This window comes from Tetrao urogallus, assembly GCF_951394365.1.
Source record: "Tetrao urogallus genome assembly, chromosome: 7".
NCBI lineage: Eukaryota > Metazoa > Chordata > Aves > Galliformes > Phasianidae > Tetrao > Tetrao urogallus.
The window spans coordinates 32,276,190-32,304,007 of NC_136820.1; the positions used below are offsets into that span (position 1 = coordinate 32,276,190).

A 27,818-nucleotide genomic window follows, 5' to 3' on the forward strand; every position below is an offset into this window, starting at 1 on the left:
ATGAGGTTCTCCAGGTTCTTGTTTGTTCTTACTCTCATTCACAGTGCTTTGCAGCTGGAAGGTAAGTGCCTTCCTCTTGTCTTCTGCAACGCTGTGTGTGAAAGGCTTTTGGGGAATTAATTAGTATGAGTAACACAAATGAAGTAATATCTACATGAAATAGTTGGATTACATTTGGGAAGTTATGGAAGACAATATAGCTTTCATCTCTTTTGTTGCACTTCTCTCACAGATGTTAAGCAATGAACTTTTGCAGGACCAGATGTCTCCTGAGTAAAATTGTTTGTTATGGATTGCCTCACAGTTCCTGTTCTTAACTGTACGTGGTATTACTGTAGGGGCTGAAGTGCATTGTATATTATAAATTAAACTGATTTAATTTTTTGCAAGCTTTTAAAATTAATTTACTTTTTTCTTAATACCTTTTTTAGTATGTATGATACTCAGTGATCAAAAGACGTATCATGGGTCCCAACTGGTTATGAATCCCACAACTCTGGAGTGCTGCTTTCTCATGTTATGTTTGATTTCCCAATGCCATTCCTAGTTGCCATGGCTCCCAGTAGATGCTGCAGGTCAGCAAGGCTCAGGAACCTTTAGTGAGACCTGGAGTGGTTCACCCATATCTATAGTGAAAAGGAGAAAAAAAATCTGGATTCTGTGGGGAAAATAAGCGGCTCAGCAAAGACGGCTGTGACAACTGTAAGGTCTGGTAGCATGAGAAAAGTTTGTGGAGGTCAAAGATCAGCAGACTGTGCATCTGAGGACATGTGGCAATGGGGTGATAGTGACAGCAGTTTGTGTGAGGGAATTCTCATGGTTAATATAAATAAATCCAACAAGATATACTTAGCTCTTCTGATGCTGCTGGCTGCCCTAATCTGCAACATAGTGATATACAGTAAAGGAATGCAAATTCAGTTCTCTATTTTATTGTTAAAAAACGATAAAATTGGTGTTGAATTGGGCTTCATTGAAAAATGTTTTATTTGATAGGAAAGCAATGACTTCTACTTTGTGTGGATAGGAAGCAGAATATGCCACTTACATTAATTATACTATGCTTTCCATTGTTTTGTTTTACAGACACTGAAATATTTTTAATATATAATAAAGTCAGCAAACTCTGTCTTCAGGCTTCTATTGCACAATCAGTTAGAACTGCCACTTGCCATCAAGACAATGAATTGCAAAAATTCACTTGGATTACTGATCATCAGCTCATGAGTGTGAGACTGAACCTGTGCTTGGGTGTTCCACTGAAGGAAGATGAGGTTGCAATCACCCTGTTCCCATGTAACCAAACAAGTGAGCTGCAGTGGTGGGAATGTAGAAATGAAAGCCTTCTTGCAATCCAGGGAGAAGACTTGTTTTTCAATCCTGGCAAGGAAGAACATGATAATGTTGTATTAAAAGAGCAGTTGAGTCCAAAGAGTTATTGGAAGATCTATGGGGCCATTGATGTTTTATGTTCTCAGAGATACGAAGGTACCAGAAAATTGAGTCTTTACTCCATTACACTAATTTCTTTCTGAGTGTTAGAGTGTTTTAGATCTTTAGCTCTGAATATTCTGATTCCTTCAGAAACAATCAGTATTTTAGAAAATAGCTGTACTGGGAGAGTTATACTTGAATTTAATTTCATATCTTTTGCAATGTATTATATGTGTTTTATATAATACATATATCTTGTACTATATACACTGTGATATTATAGTAGTGTTATAGTATTATAATATTGTAGCATATTATAGTCCATAATTAGCTTCACAGAATAATAAAACAGCTTATATTGGAAGGGATCTTAAAGCCTACTCAGTTCCAATCCTCTGCCATGGGCAGGGCTGCTCCCCACTACAGCAGGTTGCCCTGGACCCCATCCATCCCTGCCTTGAACACCCCAGGGCTCGGGTATTACAGCTTCTCTGGGCAGTCTGTGCCAGTGCCTCATCACCCTCTCAGTAAAGAATTTCTTCCTAACAGCTGACCTGTACTTCCCCTCTATTAGTTTAAAGCCATTCTCACTGTCACTGTCAGACTGTGTAAAAAGCTGGTCTCTTGCTTATAAACTCTCTTTTAAGTACTGAAAAGCCACATTAAGGTCGTCCCAGAGCCTTCTCTACTCCATTCTGAACAAGCCCGTCTCCCTCAACCTTTCTTCATAGGAAAGTTGCTCACGCCCTCTGAGTATCTTCCTGCCTCTCCTCTGGGCCCATTCCAACAGCTCTGATTACTCTAAATTGCTTTCCCACAAAGCAATACATGGGAAAGCTAATATGGAAATAACTTAGAGATGCAATTCAGCAATTAATATAGCATTTTTGACAGTTCACATTATCTTCTATACTACTGTTATGCTTTTGTCTTCTCAGAGACCTTTACACTGCTAGGAAATGCTTTTGGGGCACCTTGTGTGTTCCCTTTCATGTACAAGAAGCAGTGGTATGCAGAGTGCACGAGTGCTGGCCGCTCAGACGGCTGGCTCTGGTGTGCAACGACTGCAGACTATGACACAGACCAGCGATACGGATTTTGCCCAATAAAAGGTAAGTTACCTGTTTCCCTGCAGTTCTCTTTAGCTAATCAGAGCTAGCAGAGTGTCAATATCTTTATAATGATGCATAGTTTACATCAACAAATTGCACTGCATTGCTCCATCCTACAGCACAACACAAGGAAGTAACACAATGTTGCATAAAGATTTGGAGAAAAGTGACTGAAGAGTAAAATATCATGCAGTTCCCATTAACTGTGGTGGTGCTGCTGAGCAGCAGGATAACTTTGAGTTCCTTCTTTCCCTTTCAAGATACATTCTGTGATCATTGTACAGCTCTTTTTGACAACCCCCATTGTGGTGGATATGGGCATAAATATAAGTGCTGTAGGAAGCATAATGATTAAGCTAACATGTTTTTAATCTGCATATATATATGTATATGTGTATGTATATATATGTATATATATATTTGCTTAAGTGGAAAGTGCTCTTTCGTTGATCCTAAAGAGTCCTCTTCATATAGTCTGGATACTTCTTTAAAAATGAAATTTTTCTGAAAATTGACTTCCATTTCTGTGGTCACTTCTCTTTCCATCTCCCTTTCTGGCTGTATGATTGACAGGTAAGGCTTTGCAATTCTCCTGATCTTCTTAACAATCCCCTGCCTTTTTCCCCATTGCTCTGCAGTCAAATGTGCTGTTGAGGTCACTACACAGATATCTATGACAGTAAGCCTAAATGGCATGTGACACAGGGATCAGTTAACACTTTTCAAAGCCTTTGAAAGCCAGTTCTCAATTCTTTTTTTTTATTTATTTATTCAGCTTTATACTGGCTTTGGGGAATAATCAAACGTCTAATCCAATTTTGTATTGCATTTTAACAGGCATGAATGGATCCTCACCAGATCAAAGAGGCAAAGATAATCAGAAGAGGGAGCAGCATGTGGCTCAGTACCATGGCAGTGCCCCAGCTCTCAGACTGTGGCAAAGGCCACAAGAGGCTTTTAGCAGAGGAAGGTTTCTCTAAAAACTGTCTGATGCTAAATTCAGACCTATAGCTGTATCTCAGAGCTCTCAGTGGAAACTGCTGCCAAGAAAGAGAAGAAGCTGGATATTTTTAAATAGATTCCAGCTAAGATTTCTGCCACTGCGCTTTATGTAATATACATTTCAATGCAATCACTTCCTTAAGAGTAATTCCTGGATTATGTATCTTTATGCAAGAGTGAGGAATATCTTTCTGCCTGTTGGGCCTTTACCTTCGTCTTTCCTTATCCCGCTCCTAAAATTTTCAGTGCTCTTGGAAGAACAGAACCAACAGACATGAGAATGTCATGCGTAAGGAGAACCTTTAGAGCCTAATTTTTCTGTGAGTGAACTACTGTCCCCCCATTATAGTTATTTTCTCCACAGACAGAGATACCACTTGGACTACAGATGTGTTAAGAAATGCCTACTACCAAATAAACTCTGAATCTGCTCTCACATGGCGCCAAGCAAGGAAGAGCTGTCAGCGACAAAATGCAGAATTACTGAGTATCACAGATATTCATGAACAAATGTACCTTAAAGGTAAGGAAATAAAGAAAACCCTAATCTACTTACATTCAGGATCTTTTCAGTCTATCACTATAGCTATGGTCTACCTTCTATGGTCTCGTGAGCCTAAATATATTTAAAAAATAAATAAATAAAATCTTTTATAATTTGCAAGTTCATATTAAACTCACTGAAGTTTAAATGAAATTCAGAGTATTTCAGCATGCTGCAAGAGTAGCAGTTTGACTTTCTGTTTAGAAATGTTATGTTGTTTAAAAAATTGGTAAAAAAAAATTGGTTGTTTTTTCTGTTTTAAGAAAAAGCATCCTTCTGAAAACTAAATGAAGATTTCATTTTTAGTAAAAAGTGATATTTAAAAAAAAATTGACAGTGAGAGAAGACATTCACTTATGCCAAAGGAAAGACATGTTTTGTGTCAAAAGCTGTTTGGCATGTGTTTTGTTTTGTTTTTCCATTCATTTAGCATTTAGAAGAATATTAATTATTCACACATCCGAAATCATGGCTCTGCCTACTGTAGTATATCTCAAGACTGAGATGGAAGAAAGTATCTCTTGCTTTAATGATGAAATTAACATACAAGATTTTTAGCTTTAGAGTTTACTCTTATACTATACTGATACTTCCACTTGAATATTGCCAGTCTTGTATAGATTTAGACTGTTCCACAAAAAACACTAATTCTGAATTTAGTCTATGAGATGTCATTTTGCAGTAAGAGATACAAAAAGTAAGAGAGTGTTTTGTTGCTGCTGACTGCATTTTTTGTTGATTGAAACTTCAATATTTAAATTTATCACAATATCTAAAGATATTCGTAGTTACATATTTAAGAATGTCATGTCTTCCTACAGTAATTATTAATGACTTTTGCTAAATAAAAAGTGATTTATGAATCTTTTGGTTATTTAGAATTAACAGAAAGTACAGATTCTGCACTGTGGATTGGCCTCAATAGACTGGACTTGAAGAGTGGCTGGGAGTGGATTGGAGGCACTCCTTTCCAGTATTTAAACTGGGCTCCAGGTAGCTGTGGCTTTGCTCGAATTCTGTACTTCTGAAGACAAAGAATACATACTTCAAATTCATCTTTAAAATATATTCTCAGATTATTTGGGCATGAGAAAAAGTAGTATGTTAGTGTTAAGCCTCCAAAATGACGTGTATTTAGCCTTCTTTGTTAGCTTTAGAAAAGTTTGTTTGTTTATTGGTCCATCGTTTTCTTTTTCTATAGCAATGTAAATCAGAAACTTCTATGTATTGCCAAAATATTTTACTTCTGAAAACCACAGTACTTCTCCCACAAATATTTAGTTTTCCATTTCTGGTCTCTAGCAACAAAAATAATATTAAAAATCAGAGGATTGAGCAAGTTGCATGTTTACTTACACTTTAAGTTATATTGCAAATATGCTAGATTACATGGAGGCATTCCCACAAATGGAGATCTTCCTCAGTTAAAAAAATGTTTAGATGTTGTACTAAGGGGCATGGTTTAGTTGGGAAATATTGTGGACTGGGTGATCTTGGGGGTCTTTTCCAACCTTTATGATTTTATGATTTAGTTCTTGCTGAATCTGAAAAAGATGCAATCTTTGAGGCTGCCACCTCAGCCAGGAGTGATTTCTCCTGCTTGTTTTTGAGCTTAGAATTCTATTTGTCTTCAGAAATATTCACCTTTTTTCTTTTTTTTTTTTTTTTAATCTTTCCCGAAGGAAGTCCCTCTCCAGAATCTGGAAAACTCTGTGTGGTATTGAATCCTGAAACAAAAGCTAAATGGCAAAATTGGGAATGTGATCAGAAACTTGGCTATATCTGTAAAAAAAGAAACTTTACCTTGATACCCTCAGGTATGTGATCTGTGCTGATAATTAAAAATAGGAGCTGTTGTCTGAATTGCCTGTTTTTCCCTTTGGCAAAAATGAGCAGGAGAATTTTATTAGAAAGAACTATTTTTAACCATTACTGTCACTTCCATTTTTTTCTCATTCACGATTTTTCAGCCGTTGCACCCTTTCTAGGATGGTGTCTAAGTCCCACCACACAGGGTGGAACAGCCAGGTCTCTTTTTGAAACCACAGAGTACTGGGTGTGGAAAAGGAGAACAAATCAAAAGTTATTTTTCAGAAAAGAGAAGTTAGTAAATACAGTTAAAGAAAGAAAAACTGACACATAGCAAAGATAAAAGATATTTTAAGTAAATATTTCCCTGCATGTGTTTTCCTGTGCATATGTCTAGTTTGAAATTTGTCTAGTTGATTTTTATCTACAGATACACTTAATCTTTCAAAAAATCATAAGTATTCCGTTAAGTACAGATGATTTCTGATTTTTCTTAACTGATAAACAGCCTCTAAGTTACAGAGGGTGTTACCATTTATACATTAATGTGATTTTTTACAGATATTTGATCATCATAAAAACTGTAGATTTTGTGCTAAATAATATACATATTAAAAAGCTTGCATTTTCCTAGTTAAAACAGCAAGTTTTGAATCATATTCATACCTAATGTTTGCCAGCCATCATTTCATTATAGTGAGAATCCCCAAAGAAAATTCTTAGGTTAGAGCCTTTGCAGAGGATGAGTGAAGTTATTTTCAGCCTCCTGTTATTTGCATAGTATTTAAACTCTCCTAAAATACTGATATTTATTTCTAGGTGATATTGGGCCTATTGCTTGCCCAGATGGATGGGTATCATATGTAGATCACTGTTACAAGATCTTCAGGGAAACCAAACGATGGCAAGAAGCTTTGACCTCCTGTCAGAATGAAGGGAGTCACCTGGCCAGCATCCAACACCTTGAGGAGCACAGCTTTATAGTGTCTGGGCTTGGGTACAGTGAGTAATTCCAGTTGATTTTTTTTCTTTTTCTTTTTTTTTCCCCTTGTCTGTACACAAGGAGTTACCAGCCAGCTGACCTGAGAAGTAGAAATTGCGTATTAGAATTAAATATCTCAGCCAAAGACATGCAAGGAACCAAAGGTCGAGCAGTGATAGATTGGTGAAGTACATTCTGTGTCAAAACTGTCCAACCATCATCACAAGAACCACTTACAGGAATATATTTTGCTTTCTTTCAATTTTTGATTCTATTATCATCCCCTAATCTAGTGACTACTGATGAAATTGTGAGTATCCTTCCAGATCTTTCTCATTTTTCTAAATGCTGCCTAAATTTACCTTTCATTTTCAATAGCTTTTCTTCCATTATGAATACCTAAAACCATAGGATTGTGCACTGATTTATGCCAGAGTATACCTCAGAAGTCATCTAGTTCAGCCCCAGCTTGCACAGCTAGCCTCAGATCAGGTTAGACAACAATTTTAAGATGGTCCTATGTGGAGAAGGCAGTTACACTTGGTCCTTGTAAGTTGCTTCCAACCTGGGGCGTTCTATGATTCTATGATTTCATTATAATCTAATTTTGAACATGTACTGTAAATATTGCAATATGTGTGAAACGTTTCACATATAAGATAATCATGCAACAAACTAAATAATGTTCTGCTTTATAAACAAAGGGATTTTGTGTTCTGGAGCTTAAGGTAGCTGGAAAAAGGGTAAAGCACTATAAGATGTCTTTTCTAGTTCTGTGTTTCTCTGTTCTAGAGCCAACAGACAAGCTCTGGATTGGCCTGAACGATCACAAGTTTCAAATGTTTTTTGAATGGAGTGATGGTACGCCAGTGACATACATCAGATGGCATCTGGGAGAGCCATCCAGCACCAACACCAGGCCAGAAGACTGCGTTATGATCAAGGGCCAGGTAACATTATTCAGCATGCATCTGATTTTAATATAAAAACTAAATTGTTAACAGAAGAATAATCTGGCCTCTTATTTCAACAATGGCGTAGGGCCAGACAAGGGGTTGTGAGGACAAAAGCTGAGACTCAAATATTATCTTTCATTAAAACAAACAAACAAACAATCAAAAAAAGTCATTGTGCTACTTAGGACATTTTCTCCTCAAGTTCATCACAAAGCAATCGCTGAAATAAAGCAGGTCTTTCAATGTCATTTGGACACGTTCCCCATTCCCTCACTGCTTTTTTTCTGGTGGCAGCAATATCATATGAGGATCTCTGCTGCCGCACTTGTGCCTGCTCCTTTGCCTATTGTTGAGTGGCACAACTGCCTGTTCTGGGCCCTGCAGAACAGCTGGGGACCAGCTATAGTTGAAAAGTGGCCAGAAAATCTGGCACCTTCATCGCCACTCATCACTACTGTAGCAGTACTACCATAGACCACTCTACCATTTCACTGAGTGTGAGCGGATTTAGTTTTGTTATCAACTTAGAGAATTGCCTATAAAAGTGTACATCTCTTTCAAAATGGAAGGAGAAATGAAGATCTATTCAATTTCTTTCGGTTATTCATGTTAATCTCATTGTTACTTATTTCTTTTTCCTGCCTCATAGGATGGCTATTTTGCAGACTCCGACTGCGAGAAGAAAGCTGGCTATATTTGTAAAAGAAAACCTATACCACAACTAGCTGGAGAAAAGAAAAATACCGATGTAGGTTGCAAAAAAGTAAGTGTATAAGACTGGAAAATTAATTTCTCAGATCAAAAAAAGGTCCTTGTCTGAGAATAATCTAAAATTACTTGAATTAGTATTCATTTACAGAATTCTATTATTTGTTATGAAGTTTCTCTCTCTTACGTTACATTAAGCTACTTACAGAAACCATTTAGAAGAAATCTGGAATTTCAGAGCAAAAGTTTGCTAAGTCATAGTATTTACAACTATTGTCCTTCATTCATTTTGAAATTATACAGCTCATTTAATACACGAAACCACAATTATTTAAAACTCATATGGAGGTTCTATAATTGTGCTACAGGGATGGAGAAGATATGGGACCTACTGCTATTTTACTGGACATGTAGCGGCAACATTTTCCGAAGCAAATGACACTTGTGGAGGAGAAAAAGGTTTCTTAGCCACAGTTGAAAGTAGGTATGATAATGAATTTTCTTTGTCTTTTGAAAAGGTAAAAGTTGTATGTTTCAAATTACTTAGGGAACTATTTCTCAGTTGTTACACAAGATCTATTAGTAAATTATCCAAGCTACAGATGAGGTTTGTAGCACAAAAAAAGTCACTTTTTTGTTGATTTATATGGCATGTGAAGCAAGAAAAAGGAGAAAAGAATTCATCATCAGATGTCTAATCTAATTAGATAAATTAGATACATTGAAATTAGATAAATTTGGATAAATGCTTATTTTTTTCACTTGTGTTACTGTGATCTTCCTTGCAGATATGAACAAGCCTATTTGACTAGTCTTGTAGGGCTGAGGCCTGAGAAGTATTTCTGGCTGGGTCTTTCTGACATGGAGGACCAAGGAACTTTCAGGTGGAGCAGTGGTGAGGATGTCTCCTTCACGCACTGGGGTGCAGCAATGCCTGGTAGGTGCTGTGGCTGTGGATGGTAGAGGCACAGTCCCTATTCAGATTTTTACTGACATCAGTAAAAATCAGTAAAAATTTCTTGTAATGCAATGTTATCATTTAGCCTTCCAATATATTTTACAGGAACAGGCAGTTCCTAAAATCTATTTTTTAATTTCAAAGGGACAATTTGAATTACAGTTTTATACCAGGGTGTCTGATATACTTAGTCATAATTTTGACTTTATGTCTCTTCTTCACAAAGATATATATGTCTATTATGATAGATAATTAGAATCTTGAAAATTGCCTTCTTTTTGATAAGCAGGTTACAGGCAGTTTCTGAGACTATTCTGCACTCATCTCTGGAGAAAAGAGTGTGAAACAGAGCAACTGTAATAAAGACTTAAAGTTAGAAGTGCAAAATGACAGAATCAAAACTGATTCTGCCATATTTTTTCACTTATGATGTTAAGAAGCCTACATTCACATGATAATACTGAAACTGCACGAAAGAACAGAAAGCACTGTTTTGAAACGCTATGAGGGAATCTGCTCTCCTCAAGATAGAATACATCCTTCCTAGTGATAATTTGTCTAAAATTTTTCTCAAATCTTTCAATGAGGTTATGAAATCTTAAATAGAATGTAAATGTAAACAGCACAGAGCTATGAAACTTCTAGAAATGCAACAGGAGAAAACATCTTGCCAGGTACTCTACAGTGCCAGCAGATGAACAGATGAAACTTCATCATATCTCTTTTACTTTAGGCTTAAGTAAGAATGAGATCCTCATTATAAGCACAGGTTTTCCCTGTGAAAAATAAAAATTGTCTATCCATATAATTCATTATGAAGAACATCCAAAATAGAAAGAAAAACAAGGAAAATCTTCAAACTGATTATGACCTGCTCAGACAGAAATCTCCTCTTCAGTTCTGTGGAAAATATGTATAATATTTCTCTTCTGTTCAAGTTCTTCTATTCAAGTGCTATTGTATGACAAAAAGGGAATGGGCACTTCTCAGAGTTTTTAAGCAAGATTCAAGTAATTTAGAGTGTATGATGAAATAGTCAACATGTTTTTTATTTCTCATAAAGGAAGTAAATCAGGGTGTGTTGCCATGAGAACTGGAATTGCAGCTGGATTATGGGATGTTCTTGACTGTGAATCTAAGCAAAAATATATCTGCAAACAATGGGCAGTTGGTGCAACAGCCCCACCTATTTCAACTACTGCTCCGAAACCCACATGTCCTGAAGGCTGGATATCAAATGATGATGCAAGTTCCTGTTATAAAGTAAGTGCTTAAATAGTTAAAAGAAATGCTTTGAAATGCTTTGTTTTTCACCTCTGTGTTAAATAATCAGACCACTCTACTGGAAAAATGTTATAAGCAGTATAATCCATTTCTCCTATATATTATTTTGCTTCTATGAAAACTTCATTTATATTTGATAAAGAGCATATTTCTTCATTTTATATTTTATGTGTATTGTGTATACATGTATTATATTGTGTTATAGATATACATATATATCCTTATTTTATGTTACACACAGTGGTATGTTTTAAAGTAATTTCTTCACAGTACTTTTGCAGGTCAGATATTAAAGAGAAATCATGGATTGAAGCTCGAGATTTTTGTAGACAAATTGGAGGGGATCTGGCCACCATCAACAATGAGGAGGAGAAAAAAATGATATTAAGAGGAAACAGGTGAGTATCTGTGCATTTTTATCTTACTAGACTTTAAAGGTGCTTAAAATGAACTATTATAAGAACTCAGATAATTTCTGAAACAGAGATTCCTAAAAATCCAAAAACACTGAAAACTTTGAAATTTTATCTACTTATGAGCGTTAACTGTTTAATTAAAAAAAAAGACTATTTTTTTCATGGCTAATGGATATCATTTAGGAATACATGAAATTATAGGACATGGTATTCTCAGCAGGGTTGAAAATATTACCAATATATTTACTTTTGACACACTTCAGCATAGCCAAAGCTGAGACTATCTTCAAGAGCAACAGCCTCTTTAAATCAGCAAAGGCCTTTCCTAAGAAAACAGAGTAGAGAGGAAATACAAGATCACTACTATCAATAATTTTGATAAATCAACCACTGATGCCAATCAAATGTAGAGTGACTGTATAGCAGTTAGCAGTGCTACTGTGTCAGCTATTCTTCCAGCTCCATTGCTATGGTATTGATGATTAGTTAGGGACTTGATATTCTTGAAGTTCTTTACCAACCTAAATGATTTTATAATTCTGTTATCTTGCTTTGTTCAAGAAGCATCCCTTGAAGAGGGAGAAAAATATTAGATATTTCTATGGAGAACATATACATAAGTATAGCCTTCACCAAAGCTGATAGGATAATTAATACTACTTCACTTCACTTTGGAAAATGCTTTAGAAATTTTAATGTGTTCCTGGATGTTGTTTGCATTAGTGTTTACAAACTGTTCTGTTTTATAATTTGTGTTTGAGTCAGATACTGTAGTTTTGAAACAGTTTGGCTTGGTATATTTTCCTTGAATCCAGATGAAGGATTTGCCTGGAGTGATGGCTCTCCTGTAAGTACTTCAATTTTTCATCAGATTTATTTGGTTAAGATGTACTGGGGTTTGTACATGTGCTTTTTGACTTTTTACTGTTCTCCTCTTCAAAGAGAATGCTAATCCTGCAAATGTTTATATGGCTGTTAACCTTTATTACCATCAGTAAAATCACTGCAACACATTTGAACACATGGAAGTAATCTGCATCTCACTATGGCCTGCAGCTTTCTGCACAGTCTTCCAATATATTTTCTTTTCCAAAAATGTAGTATGAACACATAGCATCACAACATAAAACTTGGTCATACCGGATCTTGTATCCATTCTTTGGCCAGAAATATATAAAGAGCTAAGCATGCAACAGATGTATTTCTCAGTATCCTCCTGCATTTTTCAGTAAGCAGAAGATCAGGGTCTTTCAGAAACAGAGCCGAGATCTGTATTCCTACATGATGTTCCTACAGAATTCCACTTTTTATTATCTCCAAATGCTCTTACGCTCTATTTCCTATTTTTTGATCCATGCAAGGACCTTTCCTCTTGTAATGCCTCAGTTTAAAAGGTTTTGGAAAGAGAACTTTGTTCAAAATCCCAAGTAACTTTTATCAAACAGTTCTTCCTTCCTGTTTGGATGACACTTCCTTCAGAGCAAATTTCACCAGATTTGTAAGACATGGCTTCCCTCCCAGAAGCCATGTTCCTGTCCTCATTAACTGAGAGAGAGGAAGCAGTGAGAGCTGAATTGAAGAATGTTATGGTCACTGCTACCAGATGGCTGTTGCACAATATCATTTTGAACCAGGTCACAATCAACGCAGTGAAAACTACAATGCCTATGTAGGAACAGTGAGAGTGGGTTGGGGTGAAGTCTTCAGCAAGATGAAGTTTATTAGCAGCAGTGCATTTGCCCATTTTTATTCTGACTGTGTCTAGTGCTTGAGATATGAGCAAGAAGAAAAGTCCTCCACGGCAAGACAACCTGATCTCCAAATTACTGACATTGCCCCATTGTAAAAATATTTACACCTATTTCTTTTTTTGTATTTGTACTCTTAGTAAGACACAGAATCTTTGTTTCTTTTTGCCAGTGGATAGTATAACTGCTGAAACAGAGCAAAAGATTATTTCTTTCATAGGTTAGGTACACAGACTGGAGTGATCATCCAAGGAGTTCAGGAGGACACATGTTCTGTGGTGTAATCAACGGTAGAACATTTTCTGGGCAATGGCTTCTTTCAGTCTGTGAAGAAGAGCATGGCTGGGTTTGTCAAATTAAAAAAGGTAGATTTATTATTCTCTTTAATCAGGAAGCTTAAATAACTTTTTAAAGTATTTGCTTTCTGATCTAATTTGCTGGAGAAAGATACAAAATTTTGAAAACAATACTTTTTCCAAATGCACGTCAAGGAAATTAGATAACATAATACAGGCCAGGATTTTTCAATGACAGATGATAAGAATAAATGAATTAATTTCTTCATGTAAATAATGGTATATAAATAATGGTGCTTCATAGATTGCAAATATTTTGTAAAATAATTTTTTGTTTGTGTGCTTTTGATGTTGGAAGTAAGGAGTTCCACCTTTGTTACAGCAATGATCATGGATAAAGCCAGAAACAAATCTAAAAAATGTCTGGTACAAAGGTATTTTTTCTTGAGATCTGACTGGATTTACTGCCTCTATAGGCCTCTAGAAGAGGTAACAGGAGATGGCTTTCCTAAGGGAAAGCTCCATTAGAAAAGTTTGTGCTAGAGCCACTTAGTAAAAGAAGAGTGTTCAGGATCACAGCTGGTGTGTTTGGCACTTGTTGCTGAAGCTAATCATAGCTATAGCAGTACAGTTAAGGAAAATTGACAAAACAGGTCCAGAAACAGTACTCCATGTTCTCCTCTGCAATTATGAAGGAAACAAAAATCAGCTTTTGGAAAAGAAAATGTTCAAAGCAGTGGCATTTATTTTTCCATCTGAGGCAGAACAAATTTGCTCTTAGTATATACAGTTGTATTTCCTTTTGCCTATGAATATTCATGATTAAGAGAGTATTAGATAGAGATGAAGTAAATCTGGAGTTAATTTTCATCCTATTTATGAGAAGACCCCTCTGGAAAATTTTACCATCAAGAAAATGGTACATTTACTGGGGCATCAGTAAAGAAAATATAAAACTAAAGCTTAAAATGTTTCAGATAAATCTACTGTGGTTCATAGCTCAGGAGACTGTTTTAATTAATGCTGATCTCAACAGGTAAGCAATCCATCCATGACTTTGCTGAAATGAAGTGCAGCTTATGATATATAATTATAGGGCCATGTATTTTTCATAATGCATAGTTGAAATTTGTGGCTAAGCCTGCTTCTTTCCTAGTCAATGGCAAAGGAGTGCAGAAGTCTGCTTTATTCTTGCTTGGTTCTTTGCAGTCACTCACAGAAACCATGCCACGTTATAGCTTCTGTTCTATTGTTTTGCAGGAGTGATGCCAAAACCTGAACCAATTGATACATATGGTAGGTTTTTGCATGCATTTATTCATTTTTTTCATCATTTTTTAAAATCAAAATTGTTACTCTCAAATGAATTTTTATGTCCTACAAATGAAGAACTTAAGGCTACCTTACTTGTCTTCCAGAATATAAAACCACTGCGGATGGATGGGTCATGTACGAAGATAAGCTGTACTACATCAGCAAAGAACAAGTTTCCATGGAAGAAGCCCGAGAGTTTTGCAGGATGAATTCTGCAGATCTTGCTGTAATTAGTAGCAATAGTGAAAGGAGGTTCATACAGAGAGCTCTGATAAAAAATGTAAGAACCAATACAGTGTAGAAATAATTTTGACAACCTTGAATTATCTTAGAAATAGAGCTAACGGTATTTTCACCAATTAAATGTAACTGAGACCAATGAAATCCCCAACAATATGCTATTTTTTGTTCTGTGTGATTTGTTTTCTCCCACTTGGCACATGCTTTTCTACTTTTTTTACATCAAAGAATTTTTTTGAAATTTGGTTCAAGTTGGAAATCATCTTAAAGATCATTTTGCCCAACCCTCTGCCATGGGCAAGGCTGCCAGCCACCATAGATCAGGCCCAGGGCCCCATCCACCCTGGCCTCAAACATTCCAGGAATGGAGTATTCATAGCTTCTCTGGGCAGCTGTGCCAGTGCCTTATTGTTCTCTGAGTAATTAATTTCTTCCTAATATCTAATCTAAATATCTCCTTTCTATTCTTTTAAAGCTATCCCCTCTTGTTCTAACACTACTAGACCATGTAAAATATCAATCTCTCTCCTGCTTATAAGCTCAGTTAAAGTATGTGGAAGGCTGCAATGAGGTCTCCCTGGGGACTTCTCCAAGCTAAACAAGCCCAGCTCACTTAAACCTTTTTCATAGGAATGGTGTTCCAACCCTCAGAGCATCTTTGTGGCCTCCTCTGTATCTGTTCCAACATCCTTCTTGTACTCCAGATGAGGCATCACAAGAGCAGAGTAGAGGGGGTGATCACCTCCCTTGCTCTGCTGCCCATCTCTCTGTTGATGCAGCTGAGGATACTGTTGGCATTTTGGGCTGCGCATGCACACTGCTAGCTCATGTCCAGCTTTTTGTTCACTAGACACCCAAGTCCTTAAAATAGTTTCTTTCTGTTTTAGGGTAAATACAGGACAGAGTCAGAACAATACTTCATTGGTTTAAAAATTAGTCTGGATAAAACATTTAGGTAAGTTAAGATAATCATATCGTCTGTTAATAAAAAAAAGAATCAATATGTAGTCAGAGGTACTAAATGTGGTTATCAAGGACAAGGACTGAAGGTGGTTGTATGTTTAACAAGTACAAAGCAGAAGCAAATAATCCTAGAACAGACTGATTTCCAGTAGTTTTCCTCAAAAAGAAAAATGGAAAGAGCATTTTTTCTTGAGTCAATATATGCCGAAAGGAAAACTTGGCAGCTGTGCTCTTATGCTTTCTGTTTCAAAGATTGGCCCCATGAACTGGAGGTATTTTTTGCATCTACAGAAACATCAAGAATACTCAGATTGAAGAATGTAATACTAAGTAGATGATTCAGTGTGAAGAAATTAAGATAAATTAAACTTCTAATATCCTCTGCATTGCTTATTATGGCTAACTGAATATTAGTTTCTGATATAAGATGACGGTTGACCACTCCTGCCTGCCAATGGAAAATATTCTCGATATTTTCTTTTTCTGTACTGCAACCAGCAATAGCTTACTCAAATTTCTTCAAATTTGAATAATTAAATTTGATTTGAAAATCAAAGAGAAAAAATCTGTAACAGTTTTTGCCAGTTCCTATAAATGCTTACGGACTTTGTCTTCTTTGTGAAATGTTCATTAGGATTCTTATTTAATAACTGAAAAAGTATTAATTAATAATTATTTGTGTATCTTTTCTTTAAGCTGGATAGATGGGACTCCAGTAACATATGTGGCCTGGGCTCCTAATGAGCCTAACTTTGCAAATAATGAGGAACATTGTGTGGTAATGTTTTCAAAGCAAGGTAGATAATAAAATTAAATTGTTAGACTTTACTTCTCTCCTTTTGGATTATATTTGATTCTGACAAACTTCTGCTGTTAGTGGCCATACAATCTTACTGCTATTTTCTGCAGTTCTTTAAGAGGGACAAGCCAACAAGATACAATGACTGACATAAGCTCCAGCTGTAGAAGAATTTTCAGTATGGGGAGACTTTAGTCCCATGTGTAATTTAATGCAGGTACCTCTCTGGGTTCAAGAGATTGGCATTGCATATTACAGTGCTCTGCACTACTCCTCCGAGTAAAAAACTGATGGATGAGTGGAGCCTATCTTCAATCCTGTGAACTTAAAGTATTTATGACTTAGCTGCAAAATAATGGGAGTTTAAGGTACAAGCCAGTAAGAAGATAGATGACAAACATTTTATAATGTTTGAACACTATGTTATGCTCTCAGATTGATCTGGAATGTTCTATCTCATGCATTTTGCATGTTTTCTTTATGTTGTATTACCTCTGCTCCCTGCAATGTAATGATGCCATGGCCTGAACAAATCATAAACAGGTATGGGCACTGTGGAGAGCCCTGGAAGAGGAGGAACAGCAGGATCAAGCAGTTCAAATTAAACAAGGAGCTACAGCTATGCTACTGTGAGAGCAACTGGCTCATTCAAAGCTGCCATCGTTTGCTCTCAGATAAAACTGCAGACTGAAATATAAAGAGAGTACATTGTGTTCTGATTTAAAAAAAAAAAAAAAAATCATAAGATGTTTATATTTTTTCTCATCCTCTGACTCCTGTAATTCTACTACTTTGACAACTTAATGTGAAATCAGAATGAAGTTAATCAGTAGCCAGGGCATTTGCTCTTTTTTTTCCTGTCTTTTGTTATTTTTGCAATTGCAAAGCAAGGAGCCCACAACCTAATGGTGCTGAGTAGCTAAAGCACATAAACATCTTTCTTTTGTAAGCAATATTTAAGTTCATAAATGCAGTATGAGTCTCTTTTACTCATTCTGATGGTCTGAAAAGTAGAGATTACACTCTTATGCAAAATAGGAAGAGATTTTTACAAATGCTATAACAACTTGTTTATTCAATCTGTTTTTAGGCTTGTGGAATGATGTAAACTGTGGTGTCACAAATAGATTTGTATGTGAAGGACATAATAGTTCTATTAATTCAACACTTGCTTCTCCACTTCCTCCTGGAGGATGTCCAGAAAGTTGGCTTCTCTTTAACAACAAGGTACGTCAATAAGTATCTTAAGTGAATTCCATATCGCAACAGGACTGAAAAGAAAAACTGTAATCATAAAAGTATGCTTTTGTTATTATGAAATAAAGGAGTAATTATCCAGTCAGTGTATGCTGACTGTATACCAAGACTTCTCTGGAGGTAACTATAGGCATCTAACTTCATAGACAAACACAGTATATTGTTACTGCATAATACTTCTGTTTCTCTCCTGTGTTATGTATTTATGTTGCGAACTGAAATTTTTAATGATTGGGCTTGGAAAAAAAGCCCTTCAAGTGGAATGATTTAGAAAGAATTCATTTGAGCAAATCTGCTTGCTTGTATAAGAGTTCCCAACACTTTCAGTTCAGACATATGATCCCAAACTGAAATTGTTTTGAGCATGATTTTACATACAGTCTTGGTCTGGAAGTCCTCATTGCTGTGACAAAAGTATTTGTACCAATTGGAGTTGAAAGCTGTTTTGCTTGATGTACATACTCTGCACTGCAATTGCATCCCAAGAATGTTAGGTGAAGATGGCAAATAGTATTTCACACAGTTTCGCACAATGAGCAGTCACTCACAGTCACTGGAAGCCCGACAAGGAGCAGTGGCAATCACTTTCTGCAAATATATTACTCGAAGCCACTGAACTTAAATGATCTTTCTCTTACAGCAGGGGGCAGGCGGAAGGAAATGTATAGCAGGATTATATACCTATTATTCTAGCACCCTTATTTTTCTATAGAACTGTGCATCCTATAGCTAATTGATAGTATTTACAATCAACAGTTTCCATCCCCATTACTTTGAATGAATGGTTGCTTTTTTCCCACTTCCCCCAGTGTTTCAAAATATTTGCCTCCAATACAACAAGAAAGCTGGCATGGCATGATGCACGAGAAGTTTGTATTCATCTGGGAGGAAACCTGGCTTCTGTACCGAATCAGCAAGTGCAAGGTACGTATACAGGCTCTCCTGAAACATGTAACCTCTCAAAAATATCAATATCCTACTAAGGAAAGTGCTAAACTCTTGAATACATATTACAAAATTATCTGCTGAGAATGGCTTATCTACCAGGTCAGCTTATGTTTGGTTTTAATTCTGAAGTGTGAAACATTTGCTAAATCACATTACATGTAAGAAATAACATGTGTGTTTCTAATTCTTTCCATTACCTGGTTTTTGAGAAACTTCTAGTCTGTTTTGAGTGAGGTTGTCCAAATTCCTGAGACTTACAAAAAACTATTTTTTTCTCTCACTGTCAATACTATTTTTCTGATTTGCTACATATGCATACAGTATGAGGAAAGGGACATTTTCTAACTTGCTCCAGAATTTTTTTTTTTGGCTGCTTTTCCCAGCCTTACTGCTTGTTTCACATATGTTTCAGAGATGATTTTCTAAGCACTTACTTAAAAGATGATGTGCTCTGTACAGGGAAATGTTATCCTTCTAATTTGGCTGCTGTTCTGGGCTTGTCCACATTTCTTCCTGGTTTGGATGAGTCATTATGAACTTTCCTTAATAAGAAGTTTTTGCTTCCCTCTAGCTTTTGTCTACTACCATTTAAAGGATGCTACAACCAATGTTTGGATTGGGATGAATGATATCAACAGAGAGTCTACGTTTCTTTGGGCAGATGGGAGCACCATTTCCTATACCAATTGGATTGAAGGTGCACCAGAAACCAAACAAAGCTTCTTCAACTTTTATGAGTTTGAATTGCTGGAAGATAACACTGTGGAGGTGTGGAAAATATAATCAGCCTCTGTATCTTAGGCAACCAGATGATTTTCCTAAAAGGAAAGTTACAGAAAACAACAAAATGTTGAAACAGGTCCTTTAGCCAGCAGAATGTACTTTAGTAAAGCACCTGAATAGATATTCCAAATTTACCAAAAATATTTGGCAGAGATTCCGAAGAAAGACAAAAAGTCTGAGCTATTGCAAAAGAACAATAAAAAAAAAGTAGAAACAAAAAAAATTACATCAGTTCCCTTCAAAACTGCACTACCACTAGCACTAAAGTTGCAACACAAAATATAGAAAAGTTATGAAAAAAAAACAAAATTAAGGTCCAAAACTAATTTGTCCATGTGTATTTCCCATTTCCTGGTTAATGTGATTTCAACTTGTTTTACTAGTTTCTGATGGTATAGAAGGATATCTTCAACTAAAGGGCATTTGTTCTGTTGAAGTTAAATCTCTTTTCTGAAGGAGTTTCTGCAGAAATATTAGGCAGCTGGTGGTCACTGGAGACTCTTAACATGTGCCATCAGTCAGCTTGTTTATGATTAAAACTCATTCAAGTCAGCATAGCAAATAAATTCAGATAAAATACAAAAAGTTGGGCAAGAACAATCCTGAAGGGGAACCATCTAGAGGAAATGTTGAAGTAATTAAAAATAGGGAAATTTTTGTTGCTCCTGAAGACATCTGATAGTGATATCTTTAGGCTACAAAAACTGATAGAGAGTGCATGCTTTCTGCAAGATAATCAACATACGATAAATCCAGAGCAGTGCTTTTAATAATAGTTCATATATGTTTCTTCATACATGTAAATTCTCAGAAGTAAATCTAAATAATAATAATAATCAGAATTGAGAAGAATGTAATGACGGTCTTATTTTTATAGACTTTTCTTCCAGATTTTGGCATCACTGAGAGTCTGGTTCAAATGGGTCACTAATAAATATCAGGACAGATCATTTGTCAGGAATCTTTTCAAACTGATCCAGTGACATAGGTGCTCAGTAAGCTCTTCTCCTCTCCATCACAAGGCTTGCACTAGGAGCATGGGATTTTCATCTCACTGTATACTGTTTGCCTTTTCTGATGACTGTTTACATTGCCCTCTTTTTCAGACAGACTGTGTTTTCATGACAAAATTAGATGGCAAATGGAGAGATGATAGCTGTGACAATGAGAGAGGCTACATCTGCCAAATGAATTCACGTGAGTTCTGCTTTACCCAGTCTCCTAAATAGGTTAAGTATCTTGGTTATATAAGAACAATATAAAATGCACTGCAAACTGTTGTCACTTTTTCTAGCTCTGAATGTCATTTTGAATCTCTCTGATTTTAAGAGCTCCTTGTCTTAAGACAAAACTTTTTTCTAAAGTATAATTTGTTCCACAGAAATTATTGGAGAGGAAGCACTGTCTTAATTGGGATTTTGTACCTAAATCATGAATAACGCTAGAGAATAATACATGAAAAGATTTCTTCTTAGTGAAATAGAAGATGATTAGACATACTCTTAAAGCGCAGAGTAAAATGAGGGACTTGCAGTGAGACTTGCAGTGATATCCCCGTTACTCCTAGCTGTATCTGAGAAGATATAGTCCTCTTCTACTGAAACTATTCTGCCCAATGTTGTAGGAACTCTAATAAAATGTACTGTCTCTTGGTGGTGTCTTCATCTTCAAAGAATATTTTTATGTCAAAACAAGAAATGTATGTTTGTTTTCCTGCTATAGAATTGTAGTTACACAAATCATTGTAGCCCAGATATGCAATGGGAATGGAGCAAAAGCACAGATAACAAAACAGTTTTGCCTCACCTTTATCACACCACTGCCAAAAAAAAAAACCAAAAAAAAAACCTGTCCTCTCTTCAGTCAACTGCTACAGCCTGCTTGCTCTCAACACAGCTAACTTGTTTGTATGAACCCCATCTCCCTACACAGCAAACAGAGTTTCAAGAAGGCATTTTTGTCTCATTTTATTTCACAGGGCAGAAATAAACACTGTTTCACTCAGCCGTGCAGACAACATTCACACAGCCCTAATAGACAGGCTAATGACTTAGTCGACAGTGATCTGTTAACATAAACTATCTCAAGTTGTGCTAACAGAGAACAACAGTAAATGTCTTAAAAGCCATCCCCAAACCCTCTCCTACGAGTGACCTGAAATAAGTGTGTATTCAGATATCCAGATGTAGTCAAAATATTTTGAATTACGGGAACACAAATACTCAATTTATAAGGGAAATTTCTACACTAGTCTGGCAGCCAGCAAGTATACTGTCTAGTTCACGGCACCCAGGATTTTAGTCTGTTTTTTACATTAGCAAATTTGGCTTTTGTTTTACAAGGTTTTTTTTTGTTTGTTTATTTGGTTTTATTTACGTATTGTTCAGGAACTTAAATGAATAATTTAATTTATGGTTATTTTGAACCTTTTATTTTTTTTTTAATTTCTTCTATGCTGGCTACCAGTGGTCTGTTTTAAATTCATGCATCCTATTTTTGTTCAGTAGTTACTGCACTATTTAACTTACCGGCAACAAATCCATCTTCTGACTTTGTCCACTATGGTGATAGCAGCTATCTAATTGTCTCATCTAAAATGCACTGGGAAGAGGCCAGAAGAAACTGCCAAGAGCAACATGCAGAACTTGCAAGCATTTTAGATGCCTACATCCATTCATTCCTTTGGATCCAGATACAGAAATATGGAAAACCTGTATGGATTGGCCTTAACAGCAATATTGTAAGTGTTGGACAGATGTGGGGTTAGGTGCTCAGTGAACTCTTCTGCTTCTTTTGTTTCTGTTGGATGCTCAGCTTACAGCAATTCTGAAATAACCATCCTGTTGGTGGTTACACCGTGTGTGTACATGAATTTCTAATGGCCCTATGAAAATTAATTATAGGCTTTCATGCACCAAGTCCAGCGGAAAGAAATCACAAAAGAGGTTGAGCAGGTTGGAACTAATACAGAAAGAAAGCTCCAGAAATGATAAAAGAAATGGTAACAGAAATAATGTTACAGTCTGAGTGTCACAAACCAAGTTTAGCTACTATGCAGAAGCCATTAGCTGCTCTGAAAGCCATTGTAGCTCTCTGCCTTAGGGCTACTTGTAACTTTTGTTTATATCACAATGGTTGCTATGAGTATTAGAGGGAGATTTTATAGATGATCTTGGCTGTTAAATATCAAGTAATCTTTACTCACCAAATTGCTCAGTCTAAATTTAAAGCAGAATACCTGGGGCGAGTTAATTGTGATTGCTTCTCTTATATAGGTAAATAATTTAAGATTGATTTATAGGAGTTTCTTACCATGTTTTATAAACTTGTTTTAATTTCAAAAAATCCTATTGACAGTAACACATCATTGAATAAGATTCATTCTTAGTTCTTATGTAACTACAGCTTCCAGTGACATTGGTACTGTGAATAGTGTTTAAAACAACAGAGCAGCACCTGTTTGTTTTTTTCTCAAATCTCAAATAAAAATGGAATGTTGTGTGCTTGAGCTTTGTCTGCTATAAACACCACACAACTTTATTATCAAAGCTTAACTGTTTTCAGACTAGGAGCTATTACAAGTGGACTGATAACTGGAAAACCAGATTCACTAAGTGGGCAGCAGAGGAACCAAAGAAGAAAAATGCTTGTGTCTATCTAGACCTTGATGGTACCTGGAAAACAGCGCCTTGCAAAGAAACATACTTCTCAGTTTGTAAGAAATCAAATGGTGAGTAAGTGAATGTAATCATTCAAAAGACACTTTCTTAATTCCACTACTTTGCCGAAACCTAGAGGCTTTGTTATGGCTTAGGTTAAAATCCTCATAACGGTAAATTTCAAAATACTGTCTACCTCCATGCAGAATCTGCAAGTTTTCTACTAGATAATATATGAGCTAAAGCCTATGGTACATGAAAGCCTTTTGTATAAATGGATATGGCGTCTCTGCTTTTATAGTAGTCATAACTGTTTGCATAAGACGAAACTCTGTTCTTAAGGTATTTTTCCTTTTTCTGAGACGTGGGCATAAATCATACTTGAGATTGTGTAACGTAAGTAAGTGCTGGAGCTTGCACCACCTGCGCGGACAGCAACACCTGGATAAGTTCATGCTCTGATGTCACATCGACAGCCAAAATGCTAGCAAGAATTTTACTTCCATTTGCTACTGTTAGAGCTAAAGCAGTTCTGATCTAGGCATAAGAGCCTTGGGAATGGGAATGATAGTTTAACTACTGGTAGAGGTATTCCAGAGTTATGTTTATTTGTAGATTTTGCAGAAGCATGTTGTTTCCCTCCTTGATTAAGGAGGCATGACTTTGAAGTTACACAATATAGTCTCTTCCATACGTAAGACTCAAGACAGGCTTAAACACACCTGCAAGGGACTACTGAGTTAAACTTTCTAGACATACCTTTGGTCTTCATATGCAGTGCAAGAACCAACAGAAGTGAGTTATACACATGATAAATAAACTGATTTGGCAGTGACGTGCTAAACTGATGGCTCATTTGTATAAAGTGACCACATACGGACTGCAGCAACCATAAAATATGGGACTGTGGTATTGACAATTTGTTAGCTTACAACAACTTGTTGTAATGTGAGAATGCAAATTTAAGATATGAATCCTCATCGCTCAGGGTTTCTTTTCCTCACAGTGCTGCCAAGCCAGATAGGCATTATAGGATGTGATTTGCTTCCATATCTTAAGGAATGTGGCTGGAGAGTAGATGTTTCACAATTCTGAATGCCTAGATCTCCTTGTTGTCTGAGCTGGGGCCTAGAGGAATAGTCAAGAGTAGAGTTTGAGGTAGTTAATGCTTGCTGATAGAAACTGTGCTCCATTTATACGCATACCCCACTTTATGTGTTGCTCACAGTGCAATAACAATTTCAGACCTTCCGACCAATTTCAGTCTTCTTTAGTTGTAGCTCCAACTGAGCCTGTTCAGCTGTCTGGTGAATGCCCTGAAGCTGCTGACCTGCAAGCCTGGATCCCTTACCATGGGCACTGCTACTATATCGAGGCATCAGCAGCAACAGGGTGGGCCCAGGCCTCCCTCAAGTGCACTCATTTAGGTAAGAGACTTCTTTGTCAACTGACGTGATCTTTACAAAGGACTTCTACAAATTCTACACAGAAATGTAAAAACATTGATTTTAGAATAACATAAAAAATATTTATTTAAATTGAGGCTGTGATGGGGAACCATGGCTACCACCAACAGGGGTGCTGTCCTCATAAAAATCATTGAATCACACACTGCCCCAAGTTGCAAGGGACACATAAGGAGTAAGTACAACTTCTGGAGAAGAAATGGGTGAAGCCAGCATGCATAAAACTTTCAAAAGTTATCATTTTTACAGCCTTAGAAGAGGAGATCATTCCAGTGGTTGTTTGTCTAGATTGTGGTCATTTGCTTGTTAATGCTTTTCAGGTGCTACACTGGTTTCAGTAGAAAATGTGGATGAATCTGACTTTCTGATCCATACAATACAGCTACTTGGAAACAAAGTAGGAGGCTTCTGGATAGGTCTTTACAGAAATATGGATGGTAATACCTTACTTTCAATATTTAATTTATTTGCAAGGCATTTTTATCTATGCTGCCTTTTTATGAAGTCTGTTTCAGAAATGTGAACTCATAATGGATGGTGCTTGAATTCTAGAAGTCTCTCTATTTTGATATTTAATTCTGTGGTGCTACTTTTGAAATATAGACAACTTTAACAATTTCCAGAACTCAAATGCTTTTTTTTTTTTTTTTTTCCAATTGTAATTTTAAGGAATTCTCTTCTACTCTGGCATTTCTCATTGTCTATAGCCATTCTGGATGCCAATTAATGAAATACAATTATCTCTGTAGTAATTTTCTGCAGTTTTATTGTAGCATTCCTACCTTTCTTCAATGATCTTCCAGTAAGAAAAAATGACAATGTCTCCTCCTGAAAAATGTGACATTTTTCAAGTAATTTTCTGTGGTATTAAAACATTTGTGTGGTACATTTTAAAATTTATTAGTATATATATTTCTCTTTAGAGAAGTGGTTGTGGTTGGATAACGCTGCAATGGACTTTGTCAACTGGGAGGAGAAAGAGTCTGATGAGGAGCACCACTGTGTGGAAATGACTGCACCATCTGGTTACTGGGACAATGCTGATTGCTCTTCTGAAAAAGGATTTATCTGCAAGAAACCCAAAGGTAAGTTCTAGAAATAGAGCCTGTGACTTTACTGCTAGCTTTCATTCTTCTATATCACAAGTCTGGAAGTTATTTCTGGTGGTTTGATTTGACATATCCCACTTTTCCAGATATTTGTGATTATTTTAGCAGCAATGTCTGCTCTCATATGGAAATATGGTAACGTTCTGTATATGCTCTAGGTTGAGAATGAGACTTTCAAAAAATTTTTAATATCTAATGAAGATTCTTGTGCAAACTTAGTTCCTGGAAAAGGTTTAAGTATTGTCATAGTTGTTGTACTCTTGGAAGGAGGAATTCATCTGAGTATTCAAGTTTTCTTTTCAAGTGTGCTGTACTCAAATACTACCTCAAAAACTGATGTAATATTGGGCCTGATTTAACAACTTCAAAAAACAAAAATGCCTGAGGAATACAAAAAGATCCATTGGTTATGTTGCACTAGTAGTATCATGAGCACTATTATATGAAAATGTATAGAAAGTCACTACAGAGCCTGAAGATGAAACTTTAGCAAATTATTTTTTGCCTCACTTATGGCACCCTTTATTTAATTAATCTCACTAATGTAATAGTAATACTTCAGGTTTTTTTGATCCTGTATAATTTTAGAGAAATAATCAAACATGAATTTTAATGAAGTGTTATATTATTTCTCTCTGATATTTGTTGAAGTTGAACCAAGGGGGAGTCCTCTACTGCAGAAAGGTAAGAGCTTTTGTAAGAAAACTAATGAGAACCTAAATGAGAAAAACAAAACAAAACAAAACCAAAGCAACTTTAAAATGAGTTTTCCTTATTATCCCCTTTTAGAGAACACCCTGCTGGCAGTTACTGAGATGAATAATTGTGAATCACTCATGAGAGTCCCATGCTGCCTTTTACAGCCACATGAGTGCTTGGATGGGCTTGGGTGGCTGAATTGCTGCAGGGCTAATGCAGATATGACAAGCTCATCAGTGACCCAGCTAGAGACTTAGAGAAGAGAGACACAGAGAACTGCAACTTGGCTGCAGAAACCTGTATAGATGTCTATGCAACTTGCTTCCATAGGAATTATTGCAAACGAATTGATAGGAAAATTAATTTCCAAATAATTATCATCCCAAAGCTGTATATAAAGCATGACTTGAGTCAATAAATCAAAATTGTGTCTTTCAAGATCTGCTCTCCGTTGCTCTAAGGTCTTCAGAGAGACTTGTTTCCCATTTCCTCAGTAAGGCACTGGGAGATTGTGCAAAGTTTCTTCCATGTTTTCCCTGCAGAACAGTAGCACCATACTGGGGGAACAAGGAAATTTCCTTTCTCAGGCCCTGAACATGCTGAAAGTTAACAAGATTATGCAAGACTGTTGTTCCCATTCACTGACTTAAAAAGGACTATGCATACAGGTGCAGAACAGAATGAGGACTGAGGAGGTTCTCTAGCCAGTATTGATCAGTGAGTAAGAAACCTCAGTGTGGCTTAAACACCTGAAAGGGACTACTGAGTTAAACTTTCTAGACATACATTTGATCTGTGGAAACAGAATATTCTTTAATTTCCGAGTCAGCTCTATTCATTACATAATTAAAAGCAGAAGAAAGACATGAAACAAAGGTGACTAGTCATAAAGCTCAGAAGTCACATAATGAACAAATAATAGATAAATTAGTCACTGAATTCTTATGCATGCTTTGACAGATAGCTTTGTATATCACAAACTCAGATCCACTGAAACTACATTAGCTTTAGTGAAAGGGATCTGGATTCCAATCAGCAATCATTCAGAGAGATTTGCTCTCTCCTGAGTCTGATCAGGAGAGAACAGTTTGGTTTTCATGTAGTATGTGTAATAAAAGAAATACTAAGATTTCTCACAGTAATACGCATTCATTTCAGACAAGCAAAGGAATGAAGAGACTCATCCACCTGTTCATCCCTCTGTTTGGCCTCTCTTTTTCTTGGCCATTCTCAGTCTTCTTGGAGCTGGTGTGTTAATCTACTTCTACAAGAGAAAAAGGCAAAACCAACTATCAAGAGATTTAAACACTTCTAAATGATGTGTTGGTACAT

The 27,818-nt window shown here is 36.3% G+C and overlaps 1 protein-coding gene across 1 annotated transcript; it reads left to right on the forward strand.

The window, feature by feature from the left end:
• Window positions 1–27,805, forward strand: LOC306948500 (macrophage mannose receptor 1-like; the record flags this gene model as incomplete). Its single annotated transcript, XM_079538139.1, has 30 exons — window positions 1–61; window positions 1,087–1,488; window positions 2,373–2,546; window positions 3,913–4,071; window positions 4,972–5,085; window positions 5,775–5,909; window positions 6,721–6,903; window positions 7,676–7,833; window positions 8,489–8,602; window positions 8,916–9,031; window positions 9,336–9,488; window positions 10,573–10,768; window positions 11,060–11,187; window positions 11,971–12,052; window positions 13,174–13,318; window positions 14,510–14,545; window positions 14,668–14,843; window positions 15,691–15,758; window positions 16,463–16,563; window positions 17,656–17,792; window positions 18,632–18,746; window positions 19,342–19,538; window positions 20,660–20,750; window positions 22,061–22,293; window positions 23,118–23,283; window positions 24,487–24,639; window positions 24,999–25,115; window positions 25,602–25,763; window positions 26,439–26,471; window positions 27,645–27,805. 30 exons carry the CDS (start codon window positions 1–3, stop codon window positions 27,803–27,805), a joined length of 4,266 nt encoding a protein of 1,421 aa, XP_079394265.1.
• Window positions 27,806–27,818: the final 13 nt, after the last annotated feature.